The following is a 15,868-nucleotide window of genomic DNA, read 5'->3' as shown; positions in this document are numbered from 1 at the left end:
TTTGAACTTAGTGCAGCATCTCAAATAGAGTAGTAAGGACATATTGGGAGCAGAGACTGAACAAGTCATCACAACCCATGCTCATTCATCACAGAGTATGCCCATGCTAATTAGCATAATTAAGATAACATCTTAGACAGCATGGAGGCAGTGGTTTTAAAGCTGGGAATTGGCGTATTGTTGGAGCTGCACTGTGTCTTGCAAGTGGGGAGTAAACCAAACTCCTGATGTGCCTTGTAGACGGTGGAGAGGCTTTGGAGTCAGGAGGTGACCCTGAAAATACCCAGCATTGACCTGCTCCAGTAGCCAAAATTTTTATGAAGATGGTCCAGGTAAGTGAGCAATGCCTCAGCCAGAGTCAACTTGCCAACCAACTAGGGAACAGACTATTCTACATTTGGTATTGTGCAATGAGAAGGGGTTAATTAATAATCTTGTTGTTCCTTTAGGAAAGAGTCACCATAACATGATAGAATTCTTCACTAGGATGGAAAGTGAAGTAGTCCAATCCGAAACTATGGTGATAAATCTAAACAAAGGAAACTTGATGGGCCGAAGGGCCTTTTTCTGTGCTGTCGACCTCTATGACTCCATGAAAGCATCAAACTTAAGGAAAAAGCATTTAACTGAGCAAAGATCAGTAGCAGGTCAGATGATTGGTCAGAAAATAAAGAATGACAGAGAATGACTAAACGGTTTATTAGAAGTAAGAAATTGGACTATGAGAGGAAGCTAGCTAGAAGCATAAAAGCAGACAGCAGGAGTATTGAGGGTATTGAGAGACAGTTATTTAAACAGAAAAAGAACAGCTAAAGTGAGTGTTGGTCCTCTAGAGAGTGACAATGGGGAGTTAATAAGGAAATAGTGGATGAAATTAACAAATATTTTGCTTCTGTCTTCACTATAGAGAATACAAAAAACATTCCAGTACAGCTGTAATCAGGAGGCGGAAGGAAGAAGGAAACTTGGTGAAATTACAATCACAAGGGAAGTAGTACTGAGCAAACTGATGGAGCTGCGGGCTGTTAAGTTTCTGGGTCCTGATGGGTCTTAAAAGAGGTGGCTCATGAGGTAGTAATTGAGTTGGTATTAATTTTCCAAAATTCCCTAGATTCTGGAAAGTAGCAAATCAGGCTGGAAAATAGCAAATATAACCCCTCTATTCAAGAAGGGAGGGAGGCAGAAAACAGGCCAGTTAGGTTGATGTCTGTCATGGGGAAAATGTTAGAACTGTTCATTGAGGTGGTATTATCTGGTCACAGAGAAACTCAAGGTAATCGGGAAGAGCCAGCATGGTTTTATTGAAAGGGAAATCATGTTTAACCAATTTATTAGAGCTCTTTAAAGGAGTAACGTGCACTGTGGATAAAGGGGGGCCTGTATACGTGCTGTACTCGGATTTCCAGAAAGTGTTTGATAAGGTTGATCAAAGGTTAATGCAGAAAGTAAAAGTTCATGGTGCAGGGGGTAATATATTAGCATGGATAGAAGATTGGCTCATTGGCAAAAACAGAGTATGCATAACTGGTTCTTTTCTGATTGGCAAGATGTGGCGAGTGGAGTCCCGCAGGGGTTTGCGCTGGGGCTGAATCCTCAACTTTTTACAATTTATATCAATGACCTAGCTGAGGGGAGTGAAGGCATGATAGCTAAATTTATGATAGCTAAAAATGATATATAAGACAAAGATAGGTAGGAAAGTATGTTGTGAAGAGGGCATAAAGAGGTTGCAGATGGAAATAGATAGGTTGAATGAGTGGGCAAAAATATGGCAGGTGCAGTATAATGTGGGAAAATGTGAAGTTGTTCACTTTGGCAGGAAGAACAAAAAAGCAAAGTAATACATAAACAGAGAACGACAGCAGAATTCCAAGGGATCTAGGTGTTCTTGTGCGTGAGTCACAAAAAGTTAGCATGAAGGAACAGCATGTAATAGAAGCATAGAAAATAGGGGTAGGAGTAGGACATTCGGCCCTTTGAGCCTGCTCCACTATTCATAATGATCATGGCTGATCATCCAACTCAATAGCCTGCTCCCGCTTTCTCCCCATATCCTTTGATCCTTTTTGCCCCAAGAGCTATATCTAACTCCTTCTTGAAACCATACAATGTTTTGGCCTCAATTACTTTCTGTGGTAGCGAATTCCACAGGCCCACCACTCTTGTGTGAAGAAATTTCTCCTCATCTCAGTCTACCCCGTATCCTTAGACTGTGACCCCTGGTTCTGGACTCCGCCACCATCGGGAACATCCTTCCTGCATCTACCCTGTTTAGCCCTGTTAGAATTTTATAGGTTTCTATGAGATCCCCCTCTCATTCTTCACTGAACTCCAGCGAATATAATCCTAACCGACTCAATCTCTTTTCACATGTCAGTTCCGCCATTCCAGGAATCAGTCTGGTAAACCTTTGCTGCACTCCCTCTATAACAAGAACATCCTTCCTCAGATAAGGCTAATCAAGAAGGCTAATGGAATGCTATCCTTTATTATGAGAGGAATTGAACATAAAAGTAAGGACACTATGCTTCAGTCACACGGCACTGATGAGGCTGCATCTTGAATAATGCGTGCAGTTTTTGTCTCCTTATTTAAGGATGGATGTTAACGTGTTGGAGGTGTTTCAGAGGAGGTTTACTAGTTTGACACCTGGAATGAGCAAGTTGTCTCATGAGGAAACGTTAGGCAGACTGGACTTGTTTCCACTAGAGTTTAGAAGAGTGATGGGTGACTTGGTTGAAGTATATAAGATCTTGAATGGTACTGACAAAGTGGGTGTAGAAAGGAAGTTTCCTCTACTGGGTAAGTCCAGAACTGGGGGCACTGATTTAAAATTAGGGGTTGCCCTTTTAAGACAGAGATGAGGAGAATTTTTTTTCTCTGAGGGTTGTGCGACTTGGGAATTCTGTGCCTCCAAAGGTGGTGGAGGCAGGATCACTGAATTTTTTTTAAGGCGGAGGTAGATTGATCCCCTTGCCTAACAACATAAAGTTATGGCAGGGGGTAGATGGGAATGTGGAATTCAAAGCACAAAGAGATCAGCCATGACCTTAATGAATGGCGGAGCAGGCTTGAGGGGGCGAATGGCCTACTTCTGCTCCTATTTCATATGTTTGTAAAAGCTTCTATAAGCATGTAAAAAGAAAAAGATTAGTGAAGACAAATGTGGGTCCCTTACAGTTTGAAATGGGAGAATTTATAATGGAGAACAAGGAAACGGCAAAGCAATTAAACAATTACTTTTGTTCTTTCTTCATGGACGAAGACACAAATAACTTACTTAAGAGCTAGGAGGAGTAGGCAATTCAGCCCCTTGTGCCTGCCCTGCCATTCAATACGATCATGGCTGACCTCATTTTGGCCTCAACTCCAATTTCCCGCCCTCTCCCCATAACCTTTCAACCCGTTACTAATTAAAAATCTGTCTATCTCCTCCTCAAGTTTATTCAGTGTCCTGGCATCCACTGCACTCTGAGGTAGTGAATTCCACAGATTCAAGACCCTTTGAGAAAAGTAATTCCTCCTCATCTCTGACTTAAATCTACCACCCCTTAGCCTAAAACTATGGCCTCTTGTTCTAGAATGCCCCACAAGTGGAAACATCCACTCCACGTCTACTTTGTCTATACCCTTTAGCATCTTATATACCTCAATTAGATCTCTTTTCATCCTTCTAAACTCTAGCAAGTATAGGCCTAAGCTGCTCAATCTCTCTTCATAAGACAAGCCCCGCATCTCTGGAATCAATCTAGTGAACCTCCTCTGAGCCGCCTCCAATGCAACTACATCCTTCCTCAAGTAAGGGGACCAAAACTGTGCACAGTACTCCAGGTGCGGTCTCACCAATGCCTTGTACAGTTGCAACAACCCTTCCCTATTTTTATACTCTATTCCTTTAGCAATAAATGCCAAGCTTCCACTTACTTCCCTTATTACTTGCTATACCTGCATACTAGCTTTCAGCGATTCATGCACGAGGACACCCAGATCCCTCTGCACTGAAGCATTCTGAAGTTTCTCTCCATTTAAATAATAAGGCGCCTTTTTATTCTTCCGACAAAAATGGATAACCTCTCACTTATCCACGTTACACTCAATCTGCCAAAATTTTGGCCCATTCACCTTACCTGTCCAAATCCATTTGTAAGTTTCTTCATTGCAACTTACTTTCCTGCCTATTTTGGTGTCATCTGCAAATTTAGCTATAGTACCTTCTATCCCTGAATCCAAGTCATTGATATAGATTGTAAATAGTTGGGGCCCAAGGACCGAACCCTGTGGCACCCCATTAGTTATAGCTTGCCATCCAGAAAAAGACCCATTTATCCCGACTCTCTGCTTTCTGTTGGTTAGCCAATCCTCTATCCAAGCTAATATATTACCCCAAATCCGTGTGATCTTATCTTGTGTATTAATCTTTTGTGCAGCAACTTATCAATGGCCTTGCTTGTCACATCTTCAAAGAACTCTGGCAAATTAGTCAAACATGATTTACTCTAAATAAAACCATGCTGACTCTGATGGATTGCATTTGAACTTTCCAAATGCCAATTACTACTTCCATAATAATGGATTCCAACAACTTCCCAACGACAAACGTTAAACTAACTGGTCTATAGTCTTCCCAGAAATGCTAGGGAGCGAAGGGTCTAGTGAGAAGGAGGAATTGAAGGAAATTAGTATTAGTAAAAGAAATAGCGCTGGAGAACTTAATGGGACTGAAGGCTGATAATCCCTAGGGCCTGATAATCTACACCCTAGGGTACTAAAGGAGGTAGCCATGGAAATAGCGGATCTGTTGGTTGTCATCTTCCAAAATTCTGTAGATTCTGGTGTAGTCCTGGCAGATTGGAGGGTGGCAAATGTAACCCCACTATTTAAAAAAGGAGGGGAGAGAGAAAATAGGGAATTACAGACCGGTTAGCCCAATATCAGCAGTGGGGGAAACGCTGGAGTCTATTATAAACAATGTGATAACAGGGCACTTAGAAAATATCAACAGGATTAAACAAAGTAAATATGAATTTAGGAAACAGAAATTATGATTGACAAACCTACTGGAATGTTTTGAGGACGTAACTAGTAGAATAGATAAGGGAGAACCAGTGGATGTGGTGTATTTGGATTTTCAGAAAGCTTTTGATAAAGTCCCACATAAGAGGTTCGTGTGCAAAATTAAAGCACATAGAATTGAGGATAATATATTGGCAAGATTGAGAATTGGTTAGCAAACAGGGAGTAGGAATAAATTGGTCTTTTTCAGAGTGACAGGCGGTGACTAGAGGGGTACTGCAGGGATCAGTGCTTGTGCCCCAGCTATTCACAATATATGTCAATGATTTGGATGAGGGAACCAAATGTAATATTTCCAAGTTTGCTGACGACATAAAACTAGGTGGAAATGTAAGTGGTGAGGAGGATGTAAAGAGATTTCAAGGCAATTTAGATAAGTTCAGTGAGTGTACAAATACATGACAGATGCAGTATAACGTGTATAAGTGTGAAGTTCGGTTTTGTACTCTATGCATCTGCTTATAAAGCCCAGGACCTGGTATGCCTTTTAACCACTTTCATGCCTTCCAATCTTCAACGATTTATGGACATAATCTCTCAGGTCTCTCTGTTCCAGTACCCCCTTTAGAATCGTGCCCTTGATTTTAGGCTGACTTTCCTGCCAAACCATATTACTTCACATACCTTTGTATTAAATTTCATTTGTCACATATCCACCCATTCTTTCAGCCTGCCTGGGTCCTATTGCAGCCTCTCACTTTGTTGCTTACAGTTCACAATATTTCCAAGTTTTGTGTCACATGCAAACTTTGAAATTGTGCCCTGCACACCATAGTCTAGGCCATTAATACATATCAAGAAAAGCAGTGGGGAGTCATAAGGACTCGAGGTGTTGACTCTGTTTCTGAGTTTTTCAAAGATTTTATGTTTTGGTTTCAGCTTTCCAGCATCCACAGTATTTTGCTTTTACATTATTGACCAGGTGCCAAACCTGGGGAACTGCACGTAGACTTTCCTTCGCTCCTAAAAACAATCGTTCGGCACTACCCTCTGCTTTCTTCTGCAGTTTTACACCCAAGCTTTTGGTCAGCTGCCCTAACATTTTTTATTCTTTTCACAGGGCACAATATTCGATGGCTAGGCCAGCAGTTTTATTAACCATCCCTAATTGCCCTTGAGAAGGTGGTAATGAGCCACCTTCTTGGATCATTGCAGTCCATGTGTTGTAGGTACACCCACAGTGCTTTTAGGGTGGGAATTCCAGGATTTTGATCCAGGGACAGTGAAGGAACGACGCTTTATTTCCACGTCAAGGTGAAGTGTGGCTTAGAGTGGAACTTGCAGGTGGTGGTGTTCTCATGCATCTGCTGCCCTTGATGGTAGAGGTCACAGGTTTGGAAGGTACTGTCTAAGGAATCTTGGTGAGTTGCTGCAGTGCATCTTGTAGATGGTACATACTGTTGCCGCTGTGCGCCGGTGGTGGAGAGAGTGAATGGTTAAGTTGGTGGATGGGGTACCAATGAATTGAGCTGCTTTGTCCTGGATGGTGTCAAACTTAAGTGTTGTTGGAGTTGCATTCATCCAGGCAAGTGGAGAGCATTCCATTACACTCCTGACTTGGGCATTGTGGACAGGCTTTGGGGAGTCAGGGGGTGAATTACTTGCCACAGGATTCCTAGCCACTGACCTGCTCTTGTAGCCATAGAATTTATGTGGCTAGTCCAGTTCAGTTTCTGGTCAATGGTAACCCCCAGGATGTTGGTAATGGGGAATTCAGTGATGGTAATACTAGTGAATGTCAAGGGGAGATGATTGGATTCTTTCTTCTTTGAGATGATCATTGTCTGGCACTTGTGTGGCACGAAATGTTACTTGCCACTTATCAGCCCGAGCCTGAATGTTGTCCAGGTCTTGCTGCATTTCAGCGTGGATTGCTTCAGTATATGAAGAGCTGTGAATGATGCTGAACATCAATAGCAAACATCCCCACTTCTGACTTTATGGTAGAGTGAAGGTCATTGATGAAGCAGCTGAAGATGGTTAGACCTGGAACACTACCCTGAGGAACTTCTGCACTGATGTCCTGGGACTGAGATGATTGACTTCCAAAAACCACAACCATCTTCCTTTGTGCTAGGTAGGACTCCAACCAGAGGAGAGTTTGCTCCCTGATTCCCATTGACTCCAGTTTAGCTGGGGCTCCCTGATGTCAGACTTGGTCAAATGCTGCCTTGGTGTCAAGGGCAATCACTACCTTGAGTTCAGCAGCTAAGTGACCCTGGTGGAACCCAAACTGACCATCAATGAGCAGGTTATTGCTGAGTAACTGCCACTCAATAGAACGATTGATGATCCCTTCCATTACTTTACTGGTGATCGAAAGTGGACTGATGGGGTGGTAATTGGCAGGGTTTGACTGGTTCTGCTTTTTGGGGGCAGGACATACTTGGGCAGGTTTCCACATTGCTGGGTAGATGCTAGTGTTGTAGCTGTACTGGAACAGCTTTGGCGAGGGGCGTGGCAAGTTCTGGAGCACAAGTCTTTAGTACTATTTCCAGAATATTGTCAGGTGTTTTCTTGATATCACTTGGCAGACGTGGCAGGACTGCAGAGCTTAGATCTGATCTGCTGGTTGTAGGATCACTTGGCTCTGTCTATTGCATGCTGCTTCTGTTGTAGCTTCACCAAGTTGACACCTCATTTTTAAGTATGCCTGTTGCTGCTCCTGGCATGCCCTCATGCACTGTTCACTAAACCAGGATTGATCCCCCGGTTTGATGGTAATGGCAGAGTGGAAGATATGCTGGGCTATGGGATTACAGATTATGAATGAATATAATTCTGCTATTGCTGATGCCCCAGAGTACCTCATGGATGCCCATTTTTGAGTTGCTAGATCTATTTGAAACTGATCCCATTTAGCATGGCAGTAATGCCACACAACATGATGGAGGATATCCTCAATGTGAACACTGGATTTCGTCTCGCAAGGACTATGTGGTAGTAACTCCTACCAATACAATCATGGGCAGCTGCATGTAGGTTTTCCCTCTTGCTGGTACCCTCAGGACCTGCCGCAGACCCAGTCTAGCAGCTATGTCTTTTAGGATGCGGCCAGCTCGGTCAGTAGCAGTGCTACTGAGCCACTCCTGGTAAAGAACATTGAAGTCCCCCATCCAGAGTATATTCTGTGCCCGAGTCCCTCAGTGCTTCCTCCAAGTAGTGCTCAATACGGATGAATACTGATTCATCAGCTGAGATGGGGTGCTAGGTGATAATCAGCAGGAGGTTTCTTTGCCCATGTTTAACCTGATGCATGAGACTTCATGGGATCCAGAGTTGATGTTCAGAACTCCCAGGGCAACTCCCTCCTGACTGTATACCACTATGCCGCCACCTCTGGTGAGTCTGTCCTGTCAGTGGAACAGGACATGATGATCTGGCTGATTTCATTCCTTTTTGTAGGCTTTGTAGCAGTTTCATACAACTGAGCGGCTTGCTAGGCCATTTCCGAGAGCATTTAAGAGTCAACCACATTGTTGTGGGTTTGGATTCACATGTAGGCCAGACTAGATAAGGACAGCAGAGGACATTAGTGAACCAGATGGATTTTTATGACAATCAACAATGGTTTCACTATAGAGACTAGCATTTTAATTCCAGATTTATTCAATGCATTTAAATTCCACCAGCTGCCATGGTGGGATTTGAACCCTGTCCCCAGGGCATTAGCCTGGCCTCTGAATTCCTAGTGCTGTGACATTACCACTATGCCACCAAGTAACATTCGCACAACATAAGTGCCAGGCAATGACCATGTCCAACAGGAGATAATTTAATCATCGTCTCTTGACATTCAATGGCATTACCATCACTGAATCCCCCACTATTAATATCCTGGGGGTTAACCTTGATCAGAAACTGAACTGGACTAGCCATATAAATACTGTGGCTACAAGAGTAGGTCAGAGGCTAGGAATCCTATGGCGAGTAACTCACCTCCTGTCTCCCCAAAGCTTGTCCACCAACTACAAGGCACAAGTCAGCTGTGTGATAGAATACGCTCCGTTTGCTTGGATGAGTGCAACTCCAACAACACTCAAAAAGCTTGACACTATCCAGGACAAAGCAGCCCACTTGATTGGCACTCTTCCACAAACATTCATTCCCTCTACCACCACCAATGTACAGTGGCAGCAGTGTGTACCATCTACACTGCAGGAACTCACCAAGGCTCCTTCGACAGCACATTCCAAAACCACGACTGCTACCATGTAGAAGGACAATGGCAGCAATGCATGGGGACACTACCATTTGCAAATCCGCCTCCAAGCTACACACCATTCCTGATTTAGAAATATATGACCGTTCCTTCACTGTTGCTGGGTCAAAATCCTTGAACTCTTTCCCTAACAGCACTGTGGGTGTACCTACACCACATGGACTGCAGCAGCTCAGTAAGGTAGCTCACCACCTCCTTCTCAATGGCAATTAGCGATGGGCAATGAATGCTGGCCTAGCCAGCGATGCCCACATCCCATGAGTGAATAAAAAAGGGCACAGGATTTCAGCGTGTATCTATGCTGCAATGAATTCTCAAGCGCAGTGGTCCTGGTGGAAACAGAACTGAGGCATTAACGAGAGGGCTATTGGTGAAAGAATGCCATCTGATATCACAGTCAGCAAATTCTTCCATCACTTGATGGTTAAGAGTACACTGAAAGGAAGTAATTAAGATGGGTGGATTTGTCTTGCCTTTTGATGACAAGGACATAGCCAGATAATTTCTACATTGTGGGGTAGATATCAGTAATGTAGCCATACTGGAATGACTTGGCTAGAGAAATAACTCGTTCTGCAGTACACCTGCAATGTTGTTGAGATCTATAGCTTTTGCAGTGTCCAGGAAAATCAGGCAAATATTGTGATGTTCCTTCCACAGTTGAATACCCAGTGAACATTCATTGTCTAGGTTCAAAAGTGAACATTCAGGGAGAGTCCCAAGTACTCAAGAACCTTTCACCATCTTCAATCACTGTCTAAGACAAGATAACGATGTCTTTCAGACATGAGGTTAAAAAACGAGGTTGTCTGTCCTCTCAGATGGACATGAAAGATCCCATGGCATATCATCAAAGAGGATGGGATGTCTACCTGGTGCCCTAGTCAATATTAAATCCTCAATCATCATAAAAAGCAAGTTATCTGGTCATTATCACATTACTGTTCATGGGAGTTTGATATGCACAAATTAGCTATGTTTCCTGCATTACAATAGTGATTACACTACAAAAGAACTTCACTGACTCTTTTGGGATGTTCAGTAGTCATGAAAGGCACCATATAAAAGCAAGCTTTAATTTTTGTCTAAAACAATATTCCCCAATGCTAATTACCTATTCACAAGTGTGAAATTTACCAAACACCAAGCGCAGAAAAAGCAATTTCAAAATCAGGGGGTCATGAGTCTTTTAGGGAGAAGATGGACCAAGGATTCAGGATCAGGATTTACAAAACTACATGAAAAAAAAAATGAGCTAACGCACTATACGGGGTGAGGAGGGAAGCAGTAACACTGTGAACCCACAGGCACAAGATGACAATTATCACGTGCTGAACCTGTGGGTAGTTTCAGTCCGAGCAGCAGGGCATTCCAAGCAGTAAATCCAGGAAAAAAACAAGTTTATAAAATATTTTTAAAGTGGATATTCTACAGCTTCACACCCCAGTTAAAAAAAGGATCAATTCATGAACTTAACTCCTAGTGCTTAACCAATGCAAATGTTCACAACTGTCTATAAAAACAGAACAATTAAAATTCAGCAATTGTTTTTGTGGGGTTTACAGTAAACTGGTTCACTTTTCAAGTAGCTCTCAAAAGCCTTTGTAAGACTTTCCCCACATAGGAAAGAAAAAAATTCCCATCTCTCTCATTCAGGTTCATCGCACATTCAACATTACTGATTCCATGAAACTGATTTCATTTTGGGATTGGGTTTAAAAACCTCATTCAAAAAATAACCTGAATTGGATACCAAACAATGTTATACAGAAATGGGGTTACAGTAACAGATGACTGTAGCACAAACTCTACAGACAATTCACATCCCTTTTGTTTTGTTACAAGTTAATTATTTTGAACAGAAGCAATACACAGATCAGAGCTTTTAGAAATTATTAAACCTCTCGGATTAGCTTAACGTGAGTATCCGTGCTTCAGTCTGCAAGAACTGCAATGACAACAGTATCATATGGATAAATTTCAGCCTGGTATTCCAACACACATCATAATCTCTAACTCTTTTGTGTTTAGTTGCAAGAATTACTCATGCTAACAATGAACCTACCCTCCTCCTTTCTTTACTTTTCCATCTCTCTGAACTGAGACTCCTTTCTCTACTCCTCCTCCTCCGCCTCTCCGAGCTCCGACTCCTCCTCCGCCACTCCGAGCTCCGACTCCTCCTCCGCCTCTCCGAGCTCCGACTCCTCCTCCGCCTCTCCGAGCTCCGACTCCTCCTCCGCCTCTCCGAGCTCCGACTCCTCCTCCGCCTCTCCGAGCTCCGACTCCTCCTCCGCCTCTCCGAGCTCCGACTCCTCCTCCGCCTCTCCGAGCTCCGACTCCTCCTCCGCCTCTCCGAGCTCCGACTCCTCCTCCGCCTCTCTGGGCTCCGACTCCTCTCTCTCCCTGTCCTCTTCCTCTCTGAACTTTGGGTTCCTAAAGAGAGAGAAAGAAAACACCTTTTAGACAACACTAAACCACTGTTGTGTTCTTTGATATGTATACATTGTGACAACACTTGTTCATTTCGCTTGAGCAAATAATGGCAATAGGCAGGGTTTTGTCAGTAACACAGAGCTCTGATTTTAAAAAAATCAAAGACTGGAAAGAACTGCAGTGGACCTGTAAATCAGGGATACTTGAGGGACTTGCAAATGTCATTTATTTGCAGATGTTCACTATCAAAATGGCCACTGCATGTACAGCAAATCAGAAGAGCCAAATATTCTGGTTTGGCTGCATCTCCTGCGGTGTATCATGCTGAGTTCTGAACCCCTACCTGCGGGATGAGATTTCAGTTTGTTTACTGACTTTTATAGCTTACTGCCATCCTGGGGTCCTCTTCCAACAAGGAAGGGGCACCCTGATCCTGGGAGCTGCCACTTCAGCAGTCTGCACACAGTGAGGGGGTTTGCTGTAGGGCCAGAGTGCCCAACCAAATTGATTGGGGTCAATTAATTTGTGGACCTCTGTCTGGAACTCCCTTCTTCTGTGTGCTGCCGATGGTAATGTTTGAAGTTCCTGGAGGGTGGGTAGGAATCTGTAAGCAGCTCATCAGTAACTGATATACTGGAGGAGTAGGACTGCCAACAGTATGGATTCACATAATGTTCTGACCACATGATACCTGCAGGTTTATTGTCTTGTATTTTATTGTTGTCCACTTTTAACACTGTTATTTTTTCCCTCTCTTAATCCAATATTTCCTTTTCTTTATTTTTCTCTCTATCTAATTTGATATTGAATTCACTATTCTAATTTACATTTAATCTCTCTTGAGTTGGTCAATTCACAATCCTTCAATCTGATTGGATCTCTGATGTCCTGTAGCCAGCATCTTGCCATTTTCCTTTCGCACTTCCAGCAAAACAGGGCAAAATACCATCGACATTAATTAGGCAATGGCAAGTTTAACAGTGGGTGCTGCCCTTTGGCTTGCACTTTTGGTAGACTGTTGCTTGAATGTAATAATTATTAATTCATTCCACAATAACTTCCCCTTCACTGAATCAATTAGGGCTACAAAATCTTTTTTTGCATGAGTGCAGCTGACTAGATAGTGGCTGGAAAACACATACAGGAAGAACATGAACATAGATGTCTGGAAAAGCTGCTGGGCTTCGATAGGGTATGACAAGTGAGAAGGGTGCTTTCCTGATTACTAATTGAAGTTTACACCCTGATCACCCTGATATCTGAGCTGAGATTTAGAATATAAGTAGACCAAAAAAAGGGAGCACTTGCTCTAACTCAAATCAGTACGACTCATAAGTTGGATTTATTTTTGGTGTATTCGGGCTCATCAGGTATATTCAATGCTTGGGAGGAGCATTTCCATGCCTAATGCCATGTGCACCCAAGCAAGGCATAAGGCCAGATAGAGAGGAACACATCCTCTAATCCACCCAAGTAATTAACTTTAAACTCAACCTCAGGAGAAAACATCACCAAATGATTTGGTGCAGCATTTCCATTCCCAACTTACAACCATCTTTGCAGCTTTTGTGTGTTATACAACAAATTAGTTGCTAACTTATGGTCATTTTGGCAGGGACAAATATTTCTCAAGCTCATTCCATTTAGGACCCTTACAGCTAGCAGACAGGAGGCTTACATTCCTACACCTGGTAAGTGATTCAAAGCTAAGCCGCCCGATTATGTACTAATCCAATACTCTCCAACATCACTTCCCACAGGCTTCTCTCAACATCCCTTACTTGAATGTGAAGATCTGTATTTGTGTTCATCCTTTTCTCTGCGTTTGTCCTTCCTATCATCATTCTCCCGTTTCCTGGAGTCTTCTTGGCTGTTGCTTTGGTTATTGCTTTTCCCATGAATTGATGACCTGAAGTGAAGTCAAAATTCATGAGTCTCACATGCTACTGGGATTTTGTAAATGCAATAAGAGAATTAATCTGGTTAGGGAGAATAAAAAAAAGTTTAATGGGAAGTGTTGAGCTTCTAAGATAAGCCACTTATTTGTTCAGCCTCCGTGAGCCATTGATTCAGTGACACATTGTACTGTGTAACAGACATGAAAGGTACAGGGTGAAATTCCTGAGGGGTTGAGCTGGAAAGAAACAAAAATGGCTTCTGCCATTCCAGGAAAACAGAAGGGTATTTAGATATATATAGGAACAGGAGTAGGCCATTCTGCCCATCAAGCCTGCTCTGCCATTAATTTAGATCATGACTAATCATCAACCTCAATGCTACTTTCCCGCACTCTGTCTCTATATCCTGTGACATCAGTCTCCAGAAATTCATCAATTTCCGTCTTGAACATGCAAAATGATTAAGCTTCCACAGCTCTCTGGCATAAAGAATTTTGAAGATTCATCACCCTCTGAGTGAAGAAATTCCTCCTCATCTCAGTCTTAAATGGCCTATCCTTTATCCTAAGATTAAGTCCCCTGATTTTAGACTCACGGGCCAGGGCAAACATCTTATCTACATCTGCCCTGTCACGCCCTGTAAGAATTTTGTAAGTTTCATGAGGTCACTCCTCATTCTTTGAAACTCTACAGACCTAGTCTTCTCATAAAACAATCCCGCCATCCCAAGGATTAATCTGGTGAACCTCCGTTGCACTCCTTCGATGGCAAGTATATCCCTCCTTTGGTAAGGGGACCAAAACTGTGCACAATACTCCAGCTGAGATCTCACGGAGGCTCTAAATAATTGCAGTAAGACATCTTTACTCTTGTGCTCAAATCTCCTTGTGGTGAAGGTCAACATACCATTTGCCTTCCTAATTGTTTGCTGCACCTACATGTTAGCTTTTTGTGACCCATGAACAAGGACATCTGGGTTCCTTTGGACACCTGCACTTCCCAGCCTCTCATCATTTAAGAAATATTCTGCCTTTCTCTTTTTTCCTAACAAAGTGGGTAACTTACATTTATTCACAATTTTTAAAATTCATTCATGGGATGTGGGCTTCGCTGGCTGGGCCAGCATTTATTGCCCATCCCTAGCTGCTCTTGAGGTGGTGGTGGTGAGTTTCCTTCTTGAACCGCTGCAGTTCATGTGGTGTAGGTACACCCACAGTGCTGTTAAGAAGGGAGTTCCAGGATTTTGACCCAGCGACAGTGAAGGAACGGTGGTATATTTCCAAGTCAGGATGGTGAGTGACTTGGAGAGGAACTTCCAGGTGGTGGTTTTCCCATCTATCTGCTGCCCTTGTCCTTCTAGATGGTAGTGGTTGTGGGTTTGGAAGGTGCTGTCGAAGGAGCTTTGGTGAATTTCTGAAATGCATCTTGTAGATGGTACACATTGTTGCTACTGTGCATTGGTGGTGGAGGGAGTGAATGTTTAGAGAGTGTGGTGCCAATCAAGCAGACTGCTTCGTCCTGGACGGTGTCAAGCTTCGAGTGTTGTGGGAGCTGCACTCATCCAGGCAACTGAGGAATATTCCATCACACTTCTGACTTGTGCCTTGTAGGTGGTGGACAGGCTTTGGGGAGTCAGGAGGTGGGTTACTTGTCGTTTTCCCGATTCCCATTGACTCCAATTTTTCTAGGGATCCTTGGTGCCACACTCTGTCAAATGTGGCCTTGATGTCAAGGACAGTGACTCTCACCTCACCTCGGGAGTTCAGCTCTTTTTACCATGTTTGAATCAAGGCTGTAATGAGATTGGGAGCTGAGTGGCCCTGGTGGAAACCAAACTGGGCGTCAGTGAGCAGGTTATTGCTAAGCAAGTGCTGCTTGACAGCACTATTGATGACCCCTTCTATTACTTTACTGACGATCGAGAGTAGACTGATGGGGCGGTAATCGGCTGGGTTTGATTTGTCCTGCTTTTTGTGTACAGGACATACTTGGGCAACTTTCTACATAGCCAGGTAGATGCCAGTGTTGTAGCTATACTGGAACAGCTTGGCTAGGGGCACGGCAAGTTCTCGAGCATAAGTCTTCAGTACTATTGCCAGAATATTGTCAGGGCCCATAGCCATTGCAGTATCAGCCGTTTCTTGATATCACATGGGGTGAATTGAATTGGCTGAAGACTGACATCTATGATGCTGGGGACCTCTGTAGAAGGCCGAGATGGATCACTCACAACTTCTGACTG

The 15,868-nt window shown here is 43.3% G+C and overlaps 1 protein-coding gene across 1 annotated transcript in view; it reads right to left on the bottom strand.

Annotated features, from left to right (window-relative positions):
- The window catches only part of LOC121287557 (SAFB-like transcription modulator), a 103,127-nt gene that overhangs the window by 32,700 nt on the left and 54,559 nt on the right, over positions 1–15,868 (bottom strand). Inside the window, exons 9-10 of the mRNA XM_041205488.1 lie at positions 13,510–13,637; positions 11,361–11,728 (exon numbers count right to left, since the gene is read on the bottom strand). Coding sequence (XP_041061422.1) covers positions 11,361–11,728; positions 13,510–13,637 — 496 coding nt within the window. The remainder of the gene's footprint in view (positions 1–11,360; positions 11,729–13,509; positions 13,638–15,868) is intronic.

Source organism: Carcharodon carcharias, chromosome 14, assembly GCF_017639515.1.
Source record: "Carcharodon carcharias isolate sCarCar2 chromosome 14, sCarCar2.pri, whole genome shotgun sequence".
NCBI lineage: Eukaryota > Metazoa > Chordata > Chondrichthyes > Lamniformes > Lamnidae > Carcharodon > Carcharodon carcharias.
Note: the sequence above shows the minus strand (reverse complement) of the source record. Positions and strands in the feature narration are given on the sequence as shown.